This window comes from Crocuta crocuta, unplaced genomic scaffold (genome assembly GCF_008692635.1).
Source record: "Crocuta crocuta isolate KB4526 unplaced genomic scaffold, BGI_CrCroc_1.0 scaffold327, whole genome shotgun sequence".
In the NCBI taxonomy this organism is placed as follows: domain Eukaryota; kingdom Metazoa; phylum Chordata; class Mammalia; order Carnivora; family Hyaenidae; genus Crocuta; species Crocuta crocuta.
The window spans coordinates 488,720-503,002 of NW_027529176.1; the positions used below are offsets into that span (position 1 = coordinate 488,720).

Genomic DNA, 14,283 nt, shown 5'->3' on the forward strand with positions numbered 1-14,283 from the left:
CTCCCCGCGCCGCAGGCCCCGCCTGCCCTCCGCTCCTTGCGCTTGCGCTCGGTCCTTCCCGCAGATTACGTGGCGCCTGCTGTGCGCTGCAGGTAGTGGAGGTGGACAAAACCTACAAAAACTCGAGGCGGCAGAGGCTGCGCGCGAAGTAGCAGCGCGCCTGTAGACAGGCTTGTGGCTTGTAGATTGGAGCTGGAGCAGCTGAGGTGCAGGAGGGGACGAGGGAGACCGGAGGACCGTTGTCGGAGGAAGAACATTCGTGGCGGAAGGAACAAGGCTGGGTCGCGTGTGGGGACAGACCGCTGACAGGCGTTTTTCTCGAGTGTGATGGATCCATCCATAGAGGAAACACGGGGTGCTCTGGTTGCCCAAGCGGGGAGAGCTGGTCCAGGAAAGCTTCTTGCCGGAGTTGGTTTCTTACCTGTTCTCAAGGGGGAGTGGGTGAGACTTCGCCAGGCACAGGGATGAGGGATGGAGGATGTTCCGGGCAGGANACTGTTGAGGGGGGAGGGGGCATGCAGGGTTGGACTGGGGTGTAGAGCGGAGGTGGGGTGGGGGGAAGAAGGCACACTGTGGTCGGGATCGCTGTCCACAGAGCAGGGAGGAATCACCAAAGGGCTTTGAGTAGGGGCTGATGCAGCTTGCAGGTGGAGTCAGGGCCAGACAGAAGGAGGCTGACCTTCCTGGGCCACGTGTTTGTTTTTGCATTAAGCATGTAGACTAGTAAGAGGACCTGGCTGGTTCAGTCCGAAGAGCATGTGACTCTTGATCTTTGGGGTCATGAGTTTGCGCCCCATTTTCTATGTAGAGATTACTAAAAGTGATTGGATGAATCTGTCAGTCTCCATTTTGTATGAGAGAATCTTGGCTGTAATTACTAAACTGAGACTTTTCACTCCTTTCGAAACAGATTGGAAACAAGGTTTCACAGCCCACTGGAATTCGCTGTGCCTTTCCAGCAGATGGTTATTAGGCTCTGGGCAATGCGAGGAGCAGTACGGGGGCGTGGGGGGGAGGGCTTGCCTTTGCCGTGCTGCTGTTCCAGCGGGTGACACCACACACAGCCTGTAATACTGTGGGCTAGAGGGTTTTTTTGTTTATTTTTAAAAAAAAAATTTTAATGTTTTATTTATTTCTGAGAGAGAGGGAGACAGCATGAGCAGGGGAGGGTCAGAGAGAGAGGGAGACACAGAATCTGAAACAGGCTCCAGGCTCTGAGCTAGCTGTCAGCATAGAGCCCAACATGGGGCTCGAACCCATGAACCGTGAGATCATGACCTGAGCCAAAGTTGGACACTTAATCAGCTGAGCCACCCAGGCGCCCCTTTTTTTGTTTATTTTTTAAAGAGAGAGAGAGAGCAGGCACGTGCATACATGAGTGGGAGGGGCAGAGAGAGAGGGAGACACAGAATCTGAAGCAGGCTCCAGGCTCCGAGCTGCCAGCACAAAGCCTGACACAGGGCTCAAACCCACAGACTGTGAGATCATGACCTGAGCCGAAGTCGGACGCTTAAACGACTGAGCCACCCAGGCGCCCCTAGAGTTTAAAGCGCTGTGGAAACCAGCAGAGCAGGGGAGGGGAGTAGGGAGCCAGGTGAGGTGTTAAATTTTGCCTCCTTGCAAGGTTGAGACTTGAGCAGGCAAGGAGGAGGTGCTGGAGTGAGCCTCGTGGGTGTCAGGTGAAGGTTCCAGGCAGGTGAAGGCCTTAGGGCAGTTCACGAACCAGCCAAGAGATGGGGCGCCGGGGTGGCACAGCTGTTTGAGCATCTGACTCTGGATTTCAGCTCAGGTCATGATCTCCCAGTTTGTGAGTTCAAGCCCCGCATCGGGCTCTACGCTGGCAGTGTGGAGCCTGCTTGGGATTCTCTCTCTCTCTCTTTTTCTCTCTCTCTCTGCCCCTCCCCAGCTCTCTCTCTCAAAGTAAATAAAACAACAACAACAAGAGCCAAAAGGCCCTGAGGAAGAGAGGAGTGAGTGAGGAGGGCACCTGGCTGACTCAGTCGGTGCAACAGGTGGCTCTGGATCTCAGGGTCATGGGTTCGAGTCCCACAGTGGCTGCAGAGATCACTTACCCCCCCGCCCCCCAAAAAAGGAGGGAGGAGAAGGCAGTGGGTCAGAGAGGTGATGAGGTAGGGGCCAGGTATCAGTATGTTGACCTCTTGGGCCACTGTAGGGATTGACTGCTACCTTGGAGGTGAGGTTAAGGAGTGACTTGACCTGTGTTCTGCAAGAGTCCCTGTGGCTGCCGTGTTGAAGAGTCTGTAGGGAGGTGGGGGAGGGGGCTGCAGGGAGACCGGTCAGGAGTGTCAGGCAGTGGGCTGGTGGAAAGCAGTCAGGTTCAGGATGGACAGGATGTGGGACGTGAAGGGGTGAGGCGGCAAGGGCAATGCTAAGGTTTTGCCGGGGTGCAGTTTTGGTCTGAGCACCAGGAGGGTGGAGTCGCTGTGACCTGACTTGGGGAAAGGGACATAGGAGCCCCTCCCTGGATGTCGTCTTACTTGTTGCTGCAAAGCAAGGAAGGTACCCCAAGACATAGAAACTTGAAACAGCAGACGGTATCCCCAGTTTCTGAGGATCAGGGAGCCAGGAGTGGCTTGGCTGGTGGCCCCCGCACAGTCTCCCTTTGCAGCTGGACGTTGACCAGGGCTGCCGTCCCCCAAAGGCTCTACCGGGCTCGGAGTTTGTGCGTCTTACTCCTGCGGCTCTTGGTAAGAGGCCTCTTTTCATCAGGGCGGCCTCCCCAGGACGAAGGCTGAGAGGGGACAGCTCACCAAGACGAAAGCACAGTGTCTTCCTGACCTAATCTGTACGTGATACGCTGTCACTTCCGTCATGGTAGGAAGGGCTGCGCAGGGCAGGGACTCAGGGGCTGGGGCTGTGCGGGCTCCCTTGGGCTCCGGCCGCTGCACGTGTATCGAGGTGCTGACGACCCAGCCCACTGCCAGGTTTCGGAGAGTTAGAGCAGCAGCCGTGTTGAGGAGCAGGTTGGGGCCTGGGGCTGAAGTTGGGCCCTTTAGACCCTCAGGCTGATTGGGGTCACCCCAAAGATTGCCATCTGGGCCCTGAGGTGCCCCAGCATTGAGCGGTTGGGAAGAAGAGAAGAGGCCGAGGAAGAGTTGGAAGAGGAGGTGTAGCCAGGGGGGAGGGAGGAGAGCCCAAGCCCAGGAGAGGCGGCAAACTGGGGACCTGGGTCTTGTGCTGCTGAGCCTCAGGTGAGGCCCAAGATCTGGAGCACCTGGTGACTCNGCTGACACCCGCGGAGGTTGGGCTCCTCAGAGCTGCAGGAATTCCTGACCGCACGCAGCTGCGAAGCCCGGCGGCGGGTCCTGCTCTTTGGCCTGTTGTAGGCGAATTTGCCAACTCTTGAGTCACAGAAAAAGCNGCAGCTGGAGAGGGCCCCGAAGGTGGGCGAGAGGCTCGGGATCGGTCCGGTTACTGCTGTGGAACAGATCGCAGTCTGGTGCCACCGTCGCCTACGTCTGTGAGTCCCGTGGGGCACCTGGCCTGTGCCCTGTGAGGTCTGGGCTTCGACTGGGTGACCTGCAGGGTTGGGGGCAAGCCGGGTATGTCTCTGTCTCTCTCCCCCACTCTCCCCACGCAGCCAGCTCGGTTCTCGTGGCAGCATGGTGGCCTCCAGGTAGTCGGGCCTCTTACTCAGGGCTCTGCAGACTAAGGACAAAGCCGCCCGTTGTCACAAGGGCCAGGCCCTGGGGACCTGGCCCCCCTTCCACACAGCCTCTTGTTCAGAGCTGCCTCAGGCCAGATTCGGGGGGGGGGGCGATGGGGTCCCCCTGGAGGCTGTCTTCAGTCTGCCCCATGGAACCTGGTGAACAGCTGGTGACAGGAGTGGGGAAGTCACAGAGCACAAAGCAGGTGGGGACGTGTGTGGGCCGGGCAGCGTGGCTGGGGCCTCAGCCCTTTGAGTGAGCTGGAAAGCAAGGGCGGTTCTGCCAGAGGTGGGGGTGCCGTTTCGCAGAGCAGAGAAGCTGCGTGGGGGAGAGGGGGTGAGCGCATGGCCTGGCGCAGCTGCAGGGGTGCAGGAAAGCCCTGCGACCTTTGGGAAGGAAAATACATTGTAGTTTATTGAAATTAACGGAAGCCCCAACTAAATAGAAAATATATCACGGTTATGGATGGAGAGTCTCGGTATTGTAGAGATGGTCAACTTTTCTCAGGTTAATCCGTAAATTCAGTGTCTTTCAAAGGTGCAGTAGGTTTCTCATTAGATTTAATAATCTGATTCTCAAATTTACATGAAGAGCCAAAAATGAAGACTATCTAAGATAATTTTTAGAAAATTTTTGAAGGGGCGCCTGGGTGATTCAGTCGGTTAATTACCCGACTTCAGCTCAGGTCATGATCTCGCGGTTCGTGGGTTCGAGCCCCGCGTCGGGCTCTGTGCTGACTGCCGGCTCAGAGCCTGGAGCCTGTTTCAGAGTCTGTGTCTCCCTCTCTCTCTGACCCTCCCCTGCTCACACTGTCTCTCTGTCTCTCTCTCTCTCTCAGAAATAAATAAAACATTTAAAATTTTTGAAAAAAAATAATAAAAAATTTTTGAAGTTTATTTATTTATTTGAGGGGGAGATGAACAGGGGAAGAGGGAAAAAGAGAGAATCCCAAGCAGGCTCTGCACGAACAGCCATGTGGGGCTTGATCCCATGACTGAGGTCATGACCTGAGCTGAAACCAGGAGTTGGAGGCTTACCTGACTGAGCCCCCAAGGCGCCCCTAGGATAACTATAAAGATGAACAAGGTGGGCATTTGCCCTAAAGGACTGTCAAGAATTTTGTGTGTTGTACATGTGTTATTAGATACATGTTACGTAGAGTAATTTTTTGAGGCCCCTGGGGGGGCTCAGTCGTTAAGCCTGCAATTCCTGGTTTCAGCTCAGGTCATGGTCCCAGGGTCAAGGCCACTGTTGGTCTCGGTGCTGAGTGTGGAACCTGCCTAAGATTCTCTGCCTCTGTCCCCTCCCCCACTTGGATTTTTTTCTCTCTCTAAAAAGGAATAATGTTTTAATTTTGAACTGACCTTTTTGTGATGAAATATCCCTTCTTACCTTTTGGTTTCTAATAGTTTTTGCCTTAAAGTCTAGTTTGTCCAATAGCAGTGGACAAACTCTACAAGCTCTACGAAGTTGAGCTACCTCAACTTTCTTTCGTTGTTTTTTTTGTTTTGTTTTTTTTTGTTTAGTGTAGTGATCTCTACACCTAGGGTGGGGCTAGATGGAGATGGAGGGCTGTGTGCTCCCGTGACTGAGCCAGCCAGGGGCCCCTCTTTTTTTTTCTTTTTTTTAAGTCCTTGCATGTAATNAAAGTCGGACGCTTAAGTGACTAAGCCACCCAGGCGCCCCGAATGTAATGTCTTTTTAAAATCTGTGTCCTTACATTGAAAGTGACTCCACAGCAAATAGTGGGTGTTATCATTTGACAATTTCTGTCCCCTTATTGGGGTGTTCGGCGGATGTGTGCACCTGAGCTCGGATCATTGTCTCTGTCTCTTTGACCACGCTTTATTCTTTTTCCTGTTCTGTGCTTTGTTTTGGATTAGCGCGGTCTTTTTAAGTTATTTTGTCTTCTCTATTGACTTCTAGTAATGCATTTCGTATTATTTTCTAGTGATGTTAGCAATCGCACGAGGCCTCCTGGGTTTATTACAGTTTGGCTCAGATGAGCACTTGGGCCGCTCCTGGGAGAATACAAAATCCTTTATGCTTTAGTGCTGTTTACCTCCCTGAGCCCCTGGTTTGACCTACGTCATATCAGCCTTGAGGTCCGTTATTGTTGTTTTTTAGTCTTTCAATCTTACATCATTTCAGACTGAGAAGTTTCAAGAACAGAGATTTCCAATGTACCTTTATGCACAGTCCCAAACGGGAACATTTTGCCATATCTGCTTGCTTTCTTCTCTTTTCTCCCTAATCCTAGAGAGTAAGTAGGCAGGACGCCTCGGCGCTCCCGGAGGTCAGCATGTCCGGGGCACCCCGACAGCATGGTGGCCTGTCTCTTGCAGAGCCACGAAGCAGCCGTCTGATCACGACAGTGACACTGGTGAACGCCAGGCCTGTCACATCCAGCCACTTTGCCCTGATGACGCGCTTTGTAACAGAAGCCGTCCCTGCGTGCAGTCACGGGGCTGCTGGCTTCGATGGCCCGGCCCCCCGCCCCCCGAAGCGTCGCTGGGTCTCCCGCTGTAACGACCGCGTATCTTGCGGGAGCAGGTTTGAGGCTGTGTAAACAGGGTCTTGCTCCTCAGACTCTGACTTCCTCCTGTCAGCCCCCGGTTTTGTTCTGGCTGCAGGTGGCGCTTTTCCAGCCCCTCCCCCCTCTTCCGCGGCCTGTGGGGCTCCCAGGAGCGCCCCTCTCTCCCCTTACAGCCTCCCGGGCTCAAGTGCTCTTATTCAGCCGCTTCTAATCCTTTGTTCTGCTGGGGTTTTCAGCCTGAGGAATTTCCTTTAATAATTCCCATAGTTTTCCACTGGCCGGGAGTTTGCTCTGCTTTTGTGTATCGGCAAATGCCTTTATCTCCACTTTCTTTTCAAGGGGCATTTTCACTGGGTTTAGAATTCTGGGGTAGTTGTTCTCCTTCAGCACTTTCAAGACGTTATTCCGCTGTCTCTGCTTGTATGGTTTCTGTTGAAAATCAGCTTTTATCGGGGCACCGGGGTGGCTTAGTCAGTTAAGCGTCTGACCCTTGATCTCAGCTCAGGTCCTAATCTCAGGGTCATGGGATTGAGCCCCTGGCTGGGCTCTGTGCTGAGTGTGAAGCCTGCTTGGGATTCCTCCCTCCCCCTCTCTCCCTCCCTCTCTCCCCCCCGCAAAAAAAAAGAAAACCAGCTTTTACGAAGGTGAGGTCTCTCTGCCTCTGGCCCCTTTTAAGGTCTTTTTCTTTGTCCTTGGTTTTGTCTTTCAACTGTGATGTGCTTGGTTGTAGTTTTGTTTTCTTTCTTTTTTGGACAAGAAAGAAATGGCTCACTCCTGTGGCAGGGCATCCATTAACACGGGGCTGAAGTCTGAGTTGGGGGCGGGGCTCTGTCCAGAGAGGGGCCGGGCCGAGAAACAGCTTGTTTTCCCGACTTGCCCGTTTTCGTCCTGCGTTGCCCCCTCACCCATTGTCCTTCCTCTCTGGGCGTGGTTTTATTATTATTATTATTATTTAACTTTTTCTTTCTTTATTTTGAGAGAGAGAGCATGAGCAGGGGACGGGCGGACAGAGGGAGAGAGAATCCCAAGCAGGCGCCACACTGCCAGTGCAGAGCCCAGCGTGGGGCTTGAATTCATGAATCAAAGAGATCATGACCTGAGCCGAGAATAAAGGTCAGACGCTTAACCAACTGAGTCACCCAGACACCCCTGGTTTTCTTTATATTTATCTTGTTTTGGGGTTTGCTGCTCTTGAGTCTGTAGATTGATGCTTTTCATCAGTTTTGGAAAATTTTTGGTCAGCATTTCTTCAGTTATTGATTCTGCCCTTCCCCTTCCTCCGTGGGTGCAGTGGTATGTGAGACCATTTGACTAGGTCCATATGTGTCCTGAAATTCTTCAAGATTTTCACTGTTTTGCGTGCGTGTGGCATTACAGCTGGTCTGTGGGCATTGACCAAACACCTGGCAGGTGTCCTGGGCTAGTCCTGGTCACAGGCGACTGGGACGCTTCACTCCAGTGGGACCTTGTTGAAGGGTTGTTGTGGATGACCCTTACTTGGTTAAAGACGTTGTATTCTTGGGGCACTAAGAGTTTTACCACGCGTGGGTCTACAGTTCTCTCGTGTGCTTTTTTATAACTATCGACACAATATGTGATTTTTTTCTCCTTGATTTGGATAATGTGGGTATTCTTGTGCTGAACTAACTGCATTCTGAGAGGGATTCGGTTTGGTTGTGCTGGGGAACCCTGTTCACACATTGGTGGGCACCATGGGGAGTTCGGTACAACTTCCTGTCCCACCTGCCCGTGCACAGTTGGTATCGGGTGCCTATACCTCCTGAGGCGCCATCAGCCTGGGACTGTGGGGTTTTGGGGGTTCATTTTGGTTTGTTTCTGAAATTTGTTGTCATTTCTGAACCATTGGTGGAATTTCCTGGTGAAGTCCTCTGGGTCTGGAGGTTTCTTTGTTGTTGTGATATAGGTATTAGATGTATAAAATGCTATTTATTTTCTTTTTATTTGGGGGGCAGGGAGGAGGAGGAGCAGAGAGAGAGAGGGGAACAGAGGATTCAAAGCAGGCTCCATACTGTCAGCACAGAGCCCGACACGGGGCTCGAATTCGTGAACTGTGAGATCATGACCTCAGCCAGAGTTGGATACTTAACTGACTGAGCCACCCAAGTGCCCCTCTTTTCTTTTCTTTAAGAAGGCTCCATGCCCAGCGTGGGGCTTGAACTCACCACCCTGAGATCAAGAGTCAACGTGCTTTCCTGACTGAGCCAGCCAGGCACCACCTAAAATGCCTTTTATTCTTCTTTCCTTCGTTTCTTTTCTTTCTTTCCTTCTTCTTTTTTTTTTCCAAAATGTTTTAATGTTTTATTTATTTCTGAGAGAGACAGTCTGAGCCGGGGAGGGTCAGAGAGAGAGGAAAATGCAGAATCTGAAGCAGGCTCCAGGCTCTGAGCTGTCAGCACAGAGCCCGACGCGGGGCTCAAACCCATGAACCGTGAGATCATGACCTGAGCCGAAGTCGGACGCTTAACTGACTGAGCCACCCAGGCGCCCCTAAAATGCTTTTTCTATAATGAGTTAATTAATGGCTTTTTTCAAGCAGCTCTTTTCAGGATGTTTTCCCAATAGCACAAGTATTTCTTAAAAATGATCTTGTTTTTCATTATTAAAACTTCTACTTTCCTTTGAAGTGATGACTTACAAGCCTATTTGTCAGTTTATTGTAACTACTAACAAAGAACAACAGAGAACAGTGTCTTATTGTCATGAAAACGTAACGAAGCTTGGAGCCCTTGGTTTTCTGTAAGAGACAAACATGCCCCCGCGTGGTCGTGCGCCAGCCCCTCCCCATGGTGCAGAGGACGCTGCACTGCTGTGGTTTCATTACCCGAGGTTACGGACGCTCTGCAGTCTGGATAACACAGTTCGGACGGCCTCCGCCCTGGGGAGGCCCTGGCAGGCGGTGGGTCAGGGCAAGGCCGTGGCCCTCTGTGGCAGCACGCCCGGCGCGGGCTCTGCGGGCACCCCACATCAGGGGAGCCAGCACCCCCACACAGGGAGCCTGTGATTGGCAGCTGGTGGCAGCTCTCAGGTCAGGCTGGACGTCTGTCTTGTAGAGTGATGCCTGTGCTGTGGCTGGGCCCAGGGATGAGTGGGGGGTGGGTGGGGGGTGGAGCATGGCCGGGCAGGTTTGAGGGTGCGCAGAGGGAGCTGCCATCCAGCCTTTGACCCCGAGCACTGCCAGCATCGGAGTGAGTGTGCTGTTGGGGAAGCTGTGACGGGGGCTTCCTGCGAAGCCCCGTGGCCCAGCTGGGGACCCCGGGTATGAGCACAGGTCTGTGCACGGTGGGTTGGGGCGTGCACGGCCGTCTCCAGAATGCCTGGGAGCGTGGTCCCCGCCACGAGGTGGGAGCCCGGACGTCTGGCTGCAGCAGTGTGGCTTCACTGCCCACTCTCCTCTTCCCTCTCCCAGGCACCAGCCAAGAATGACAGGAGCACAGGTGAGCACAGGGGAGGCCCCAGAGCTGGGGCTGTGGGTGCTGGGTGGGGCCCCAGCCCTGTACCCACCGGCCTCTCCCCTAGAGGGGAAGGCCCACCGGGAGCACCGGGAGAAGCTGGAGCTGGTGGCCTCCTTTTCCTTCTTCGGCAACGTCATGTCTATGGCCAGCGTGCAGCTGGCGGGTGCCAAGCGGGATGCCCTGCTCCTGAGTTTTAAGGACGCCAAGGTAGGTGATGGGCTTGGAGGTGGGAGTGGGTGTGGGAGGCGTGCGGGGGAGTGCGGGGCTTCAGCTCTGCCCTGCCCCGCAGCTGTCGGTGGTGGAGTACGACCCAGGCACCCACGATCTGAAGACCCTGTCTCTACACTACTTTGAGGAGCCTGAGCTACGGGTAGGCCCGGGCCACGTCCCCAGCCCTCCCTGTCCCAGCCCGTTGCCCCCTGCCCCCCTCACGCCTCCTCTCCCCAGGCCTGCCTGACGGCGCCCTCTGTCCCCAGGACGGGTTCGTGCAGAACGTGCATACGCCGCGGGTGCGGGTGGACCCTGACGGGCGCTGCGCGGCCATGCTCATCTACGGCACGCGCCTGGTGGTGCTGCCCTTCCGCAGGGAGAGCCTGGCCGAGGAGCACGAGGGGCTCATGGGGGAGGGGTGAGTGCCGCGGCAGGGGAGGGGCTGCCCAACCCGAGCTCGCTCTCCTCCACGCACTAAAGCCGGCCGCCCCCAGGCAGAGGTCCAGCTTCCTGCCCAGCTACATCATCGACGTGCGTGGCTTGGACGAGAAGCTCCTCAACATCGTGGACCTGCAGTTCCTGCACGGCTACTATGAGCCCACCCTGCTCATCCTGTTCGAGCCCAACCAGACCTGGCCCGGGTGAGGCCCCTCTGCCGTGGCCGCAGCTGCCGAGGCCTGGGGTGGGTCTCATTCGGGACGGGGACCAGGCCGCCAGCCCTTGGGATGCTGTGACCGGCCCCCTGGCTGCCGTGTCTCTGTGTCCCCAGGCGGGTGGCTGTGCGGCAGGACACATGCTCCATTGTGGCCATTTCGCTGAACATCACACAGAAGGTCCACCCGGTCATCTGGTCCCTCACCAGCCTTCCCTTTGACTGCACGCAGGCCCTCGCTGTGCCCAAGCCCATAGGTGAGCCCCTAGCTGTGTGGGCAGGGGGGTGGCGTGGAGGGCGCTGAGCCCCGCTCACCAGCTCGCCCATCTCCAGGTGGGGTGGTGGTCTTTGCTGTCAACTCGTTGCTGTACCTGAACCAGAGCGTCCCCCCGTACGGCGTGGCTCTCAACGGCCTCACCACGGGCACCACCGCCTTTCCCCTCCGTGAGTGTGGGCAGGGGCAGGGCTGAAGGGCAGGGATGGCCGGGGGGCTGCGGAGCCTGCCTAACTGTGCCCTGCACCCCTGCACAGGCACCCAGGAGGGCGTGCGGATCACCCTCGACTGCGCCCAGGCAGCCTTCATCTCCTATGACAAGATGGTCATCTCCCTCAAGGGCGGTGAGATGTGAGTCTCCCTCCCTTCCCTGAGCCCCGTGCCCTCCACGCTCCCCCACAGCCCTGCGCCCAGCTCCGCGCTCCCTCTCCTGCCAGCTACGTGCTGACCCTCATCACGGACGGCATGCGCAGCGTCCGCGCCTTCCACTTCGACAAGGCCGCCGCCAGCGTCCTCACCACCAGCGTGAGTTGGGACTGGGTGGGTGGGAGGCGGCCCTGGGTCTGGGCCTGGTTTCGCCTGACCACCCACCGGTCTTCAGATGGTCACCATGGAGCCTGGGTACCTGTTCCTCGGCTCTCGCCTGGGCAACTCGCTCCTCCTCAAGTACACAGAGAAGCTACAGGAGCCTCCGGCCAGCGCCGTCCGGGAGGCTGCTGACAAGGTGGGTCCCCGCGGCCTGTCAGGACGCTGGCCTCCTGTGTGGGGCTAGCCTCGGGAGGCTGCTTACACTCCCCTCCTCCTCACAGGAGGAGCCTCCCTCGAAGAAGAAGCGAGTGGACTCCACGGTGGGCTGGTCGGGTGAGGACAGGGAACGGGCTGCCCGGGGCAGGCAGGGGCTAGTTGGGTTAGGCCGCCTGGCCCGACGGGGTCTCTTGTCTGCTGCAGGGGGCAAGTCAGTGCCTCAGGACGAGGTGGATGAGATTGAAGTATACGGCAGCGAGGCCCAGTCGGGCACACAGCTGGCCACCTACTCTTTTGAGGTGAGGTTGGGCACGGGGAGGTGCCCCCCATGCCGGCCGGCCGGCCTGACCTCTGCTGTGTCTGCAGGTATGTGACAGCATCCTCAACATCGGACCTTGTGCCAACGCTGCCATGGGCGAGCCTGCTTTCCTCTCCGAAGAGGTGCTTTCGGGCGAAGAGATGGGGGGCGCGGGGCTCACATGGTGGCGAAGCCCTGTCCTCACTCTCAGCCGCTGTGCAGTTCCAGAACAGCCCCGAGCCAGACCTGGAGATCGTGGTGTGCTCCGGCTACGGGAAGAATGGGGCGCTGTCAGTCCTACAGGTACGTGGGGGCAGGGGGTGTGGTGCCTCCTGGTGGGAGCTGGGTGGACTGACACCCCCGTCGTCCTTCTAGAAGAGCATCCGGCCCCAGGTGGTGACAACCTTTGAACTTCCTGGCTGCTACGACATGTGGACAGTCATCGCCCCTGTGCGTAAGGAGCAAGTAGGTGTATCCTAGGCTGGTGAGGAGGCCCTGAGCGGGGCGGGTGACCCGTAGCCTCCACGTGGACTCAGCCTGAGTGTGCACGTGGCTTGGGGGCCGTGGGGCCCAGCGCAGGGCTCTGCTGTGCCATTTCAGGCGCGCCGGGTGCAAGCTGGCTCTGGTTTGGCCAGGTGACTGCNGGACACCTCTAAGGGCGAGGGCGCAGAGCAGGAGCCCAGCACTCTTGAGGCAGACGACGACGGACGAAGACACGGGTTCCTTATCCTGAGCCGGGAAGACTCCACCATGGTAAGGGGCTGGGGGACCAGCGGCCCGGGGCGGGGCCCCACGGTGAGTGTGCGCCTCACTCCCCGTCGCCTGTAGATCCTGCAGACGGGCCAGGAGATCATGGAGCTGGACACTAGTGGCTTTGCTACGCAGGGCCCCACCGTCTTCGCTGGCAACATCGGGGACAACCGCTACATCGTGCAGGTGTCGCCGCTCGGCATCCGTCTGTTGGAAGGAGGTGGGCTCGGGCGGGTGGGCAGGTGGGCAAGGGTGGCCGGTGCTGACCACCCGGTGCTGACCGTCCTGTGCCCACAGTGAACCAGCTGCACTTCATCCCCGTGGACCTGGGCTCCCCCATCGTGCAGTGTGCCGTGGCTGACCCCTACGTGGTCATCATGAGTGCCGAGGGCCACGTCACCATGTTCCTGCTCAAAAGCGACTCCTACGGTGGCCGTCACCACCGCTTGGCGCTGCACAAGCCCCCGCTGCACCACGTGAGCACCTCCCCCATCACGCCCACAGCCTGCCGACGCCCCTTCCCCCGGCGCTGAGCCCGGCCCCTCTCTCTGCAGCAGTCCAAGGTGATCACGCTCTGTGTGTACCGCGACGTCAGCGGCATGTTCACCACCGAGAGCCGCCTGGGCGGGGCCCGTGACGAGCTGGGGGGCCGCAGCGGCTCCGAGGCGGAGGGCCAGGGCTCAGAAACCAGGTATGCGGGGTGGCGGGGGCACGGGCTGGGTCTGGGGTGCGCGTGGCAGGCCACGCGTGACCTGTCTGCTGGCCCCGGCCCCCAGCCCCACAGTGGACGACGAGGAGGAGATGCTGTATGGGGACTCGGGCTCCCTCTTCAGCCCCAGCAAGGAGGAGGCCCGCAGGAGCAGCCAGCCCCCTGCTGACCGGGACCCTCCGCCGTTCCGGGCCGAGCCCACGCACTGGTGCCTGCTGGTGCGGGAAAACGGAACCATGGAGGTGCGTGCCGCCGTGCACCCGAAGCGGCTTGCTGTCCCCTGCTTCCTGCCGCCGCTAATCCCACTCCCCGCACAGATCTACCAGCTCCCTGACTGGCGGCTAGTGTTCCTGGTGAAGAACTTTCCCGTGGGCCAGCGCGTCCTGGTGGACAGCTCCTTTGGTCAGCCCACCACGCAGGGTGAGGCCCGAAAGGAGGAGGCCACACGCCAGGGGGAGCTGCCCCTTGTCAAGGAGGTGCTGCTGGTGGCGCTGGGGAGCCGCCAGAGCAGGCCCTACCTCCTGGTGAGTATGGGCCCCCTGAAGTGTGCTCCACCCTCCCCCGGTGACCCCGCACTGTCCCCCACCCTCCCCCGGTGACCCCGCGTTGCCACACAGGTGCATGTGGACCAGGAGCTGCTTATCTACGAGGCCTTCCCCCACGACTCCCAGCTCGGCCAGGGCAACCTCAAAGTCCGGTTCAAGAAGGTGCAGTGAGCAGGCTGGGCCGGGCGTGGGGCGCGTGTGGAGCAGGTGAGGGGAGGACCCGGTCCTCACGGTGCGCGCGCCTCCGCCCCCAGGTCCCTCACAACATCAACTTCCGGGAGAAGAAGCCAAAGCCATCCAAGAAGAAAGCGGAAGGCGGCAGCGCTGAGGAGGGGGCCGGGGCCCGTGGCCGTGTGGCCCGGTTCCGATACTTCGAGGACATTTATGGCTACTCAGGGGTAGGCAGGTGGCTTTGTGGGGAGTC

General features: G+C 57.7%; 1 protein-coding gene across 1 annotated transcript in view; it reads left to right on the forward strand.

Moving 5' to 3' along the window:
* Positions 1-14,283, forward strand: part of CPSF1 (cleavage and polyadenylation specific factor 1) — a 17,567-nt gene that overhangs the window by 299 nt on the left and 2,985 nt on the right. Inside the window, exons 2-24 of the mRNA XM_077758115.1 lie at positions 9,632-9,659; positions 9,742-9,884; positions 9,967-10,047; positions 10,154-10,305; positions 10,382-10,528; positions 10,657-10,796; positions 10,873-10,983; positions 11,071-11,164; positions 11,251-11,338; positions 11,415-11,537; positions 11,623-11,674; positions 11,762-11,856; positions 11,924-11,998; positions 12,078-12,158; positions 12,231-12,321; positions 12,499-12,608; positions 12,684-12,825; positions 12,903-13,081; positions 13,160-13,296; positions 13,382-13,556; positions 13,632-13,838; positions 13,932-14,021; positions 14,114-14,257. Of these exons, the coding sequence (XP_077614241.1) occupies positions 9,632-9,659; positions 9,742-9,884; positions 9,967-10,047; positions 10,154-10,305; positions 10,382-10,528; positions 10,657-10,796; positions 10,873-10,983; positions 11,071-11,164; positions 11,251-11,338; positions 11,415-11,537; positions 11,623-11,674; positions 11,762-11,856; positions 11,924-11,998; positions 12,078-12,158; positions 12,231-12,321; positions 12,499-12,608; positions 12,684-12,825; positions 12,903-13,081; positions 13,160-13,296; positions 13,382-13,556; positions 13,632-13,838; positions 13,932-14,021; positions 14,114-14,257 (2,685 nt within the window). The remainder of the gene's footprint in view (positions 1-9,631; positions 9,660-9,741; positions 9,885-9,966; positions 10,048-10,153; positions 10,306-10,381; positions 10,529-10,656; positions 10,797-10,872; positions 10,984-11,070; positions 11,165-11,250; positions 11,339-11,414; positions 11,538-11,622; positions 11,675-11,761; positions 11,857-11,923; positions 11,999-12,077; positions 12,159-12,230; positions 12,322-12,498; positions 12,609-12,683; positions 12,826-12,902; positions 13,082-13,159; positions 13,297-13,381; positions 13,557-13,631; positions 13,839-13,931; positions 14,022-14,113; positions 14,258-14,283) is intronic.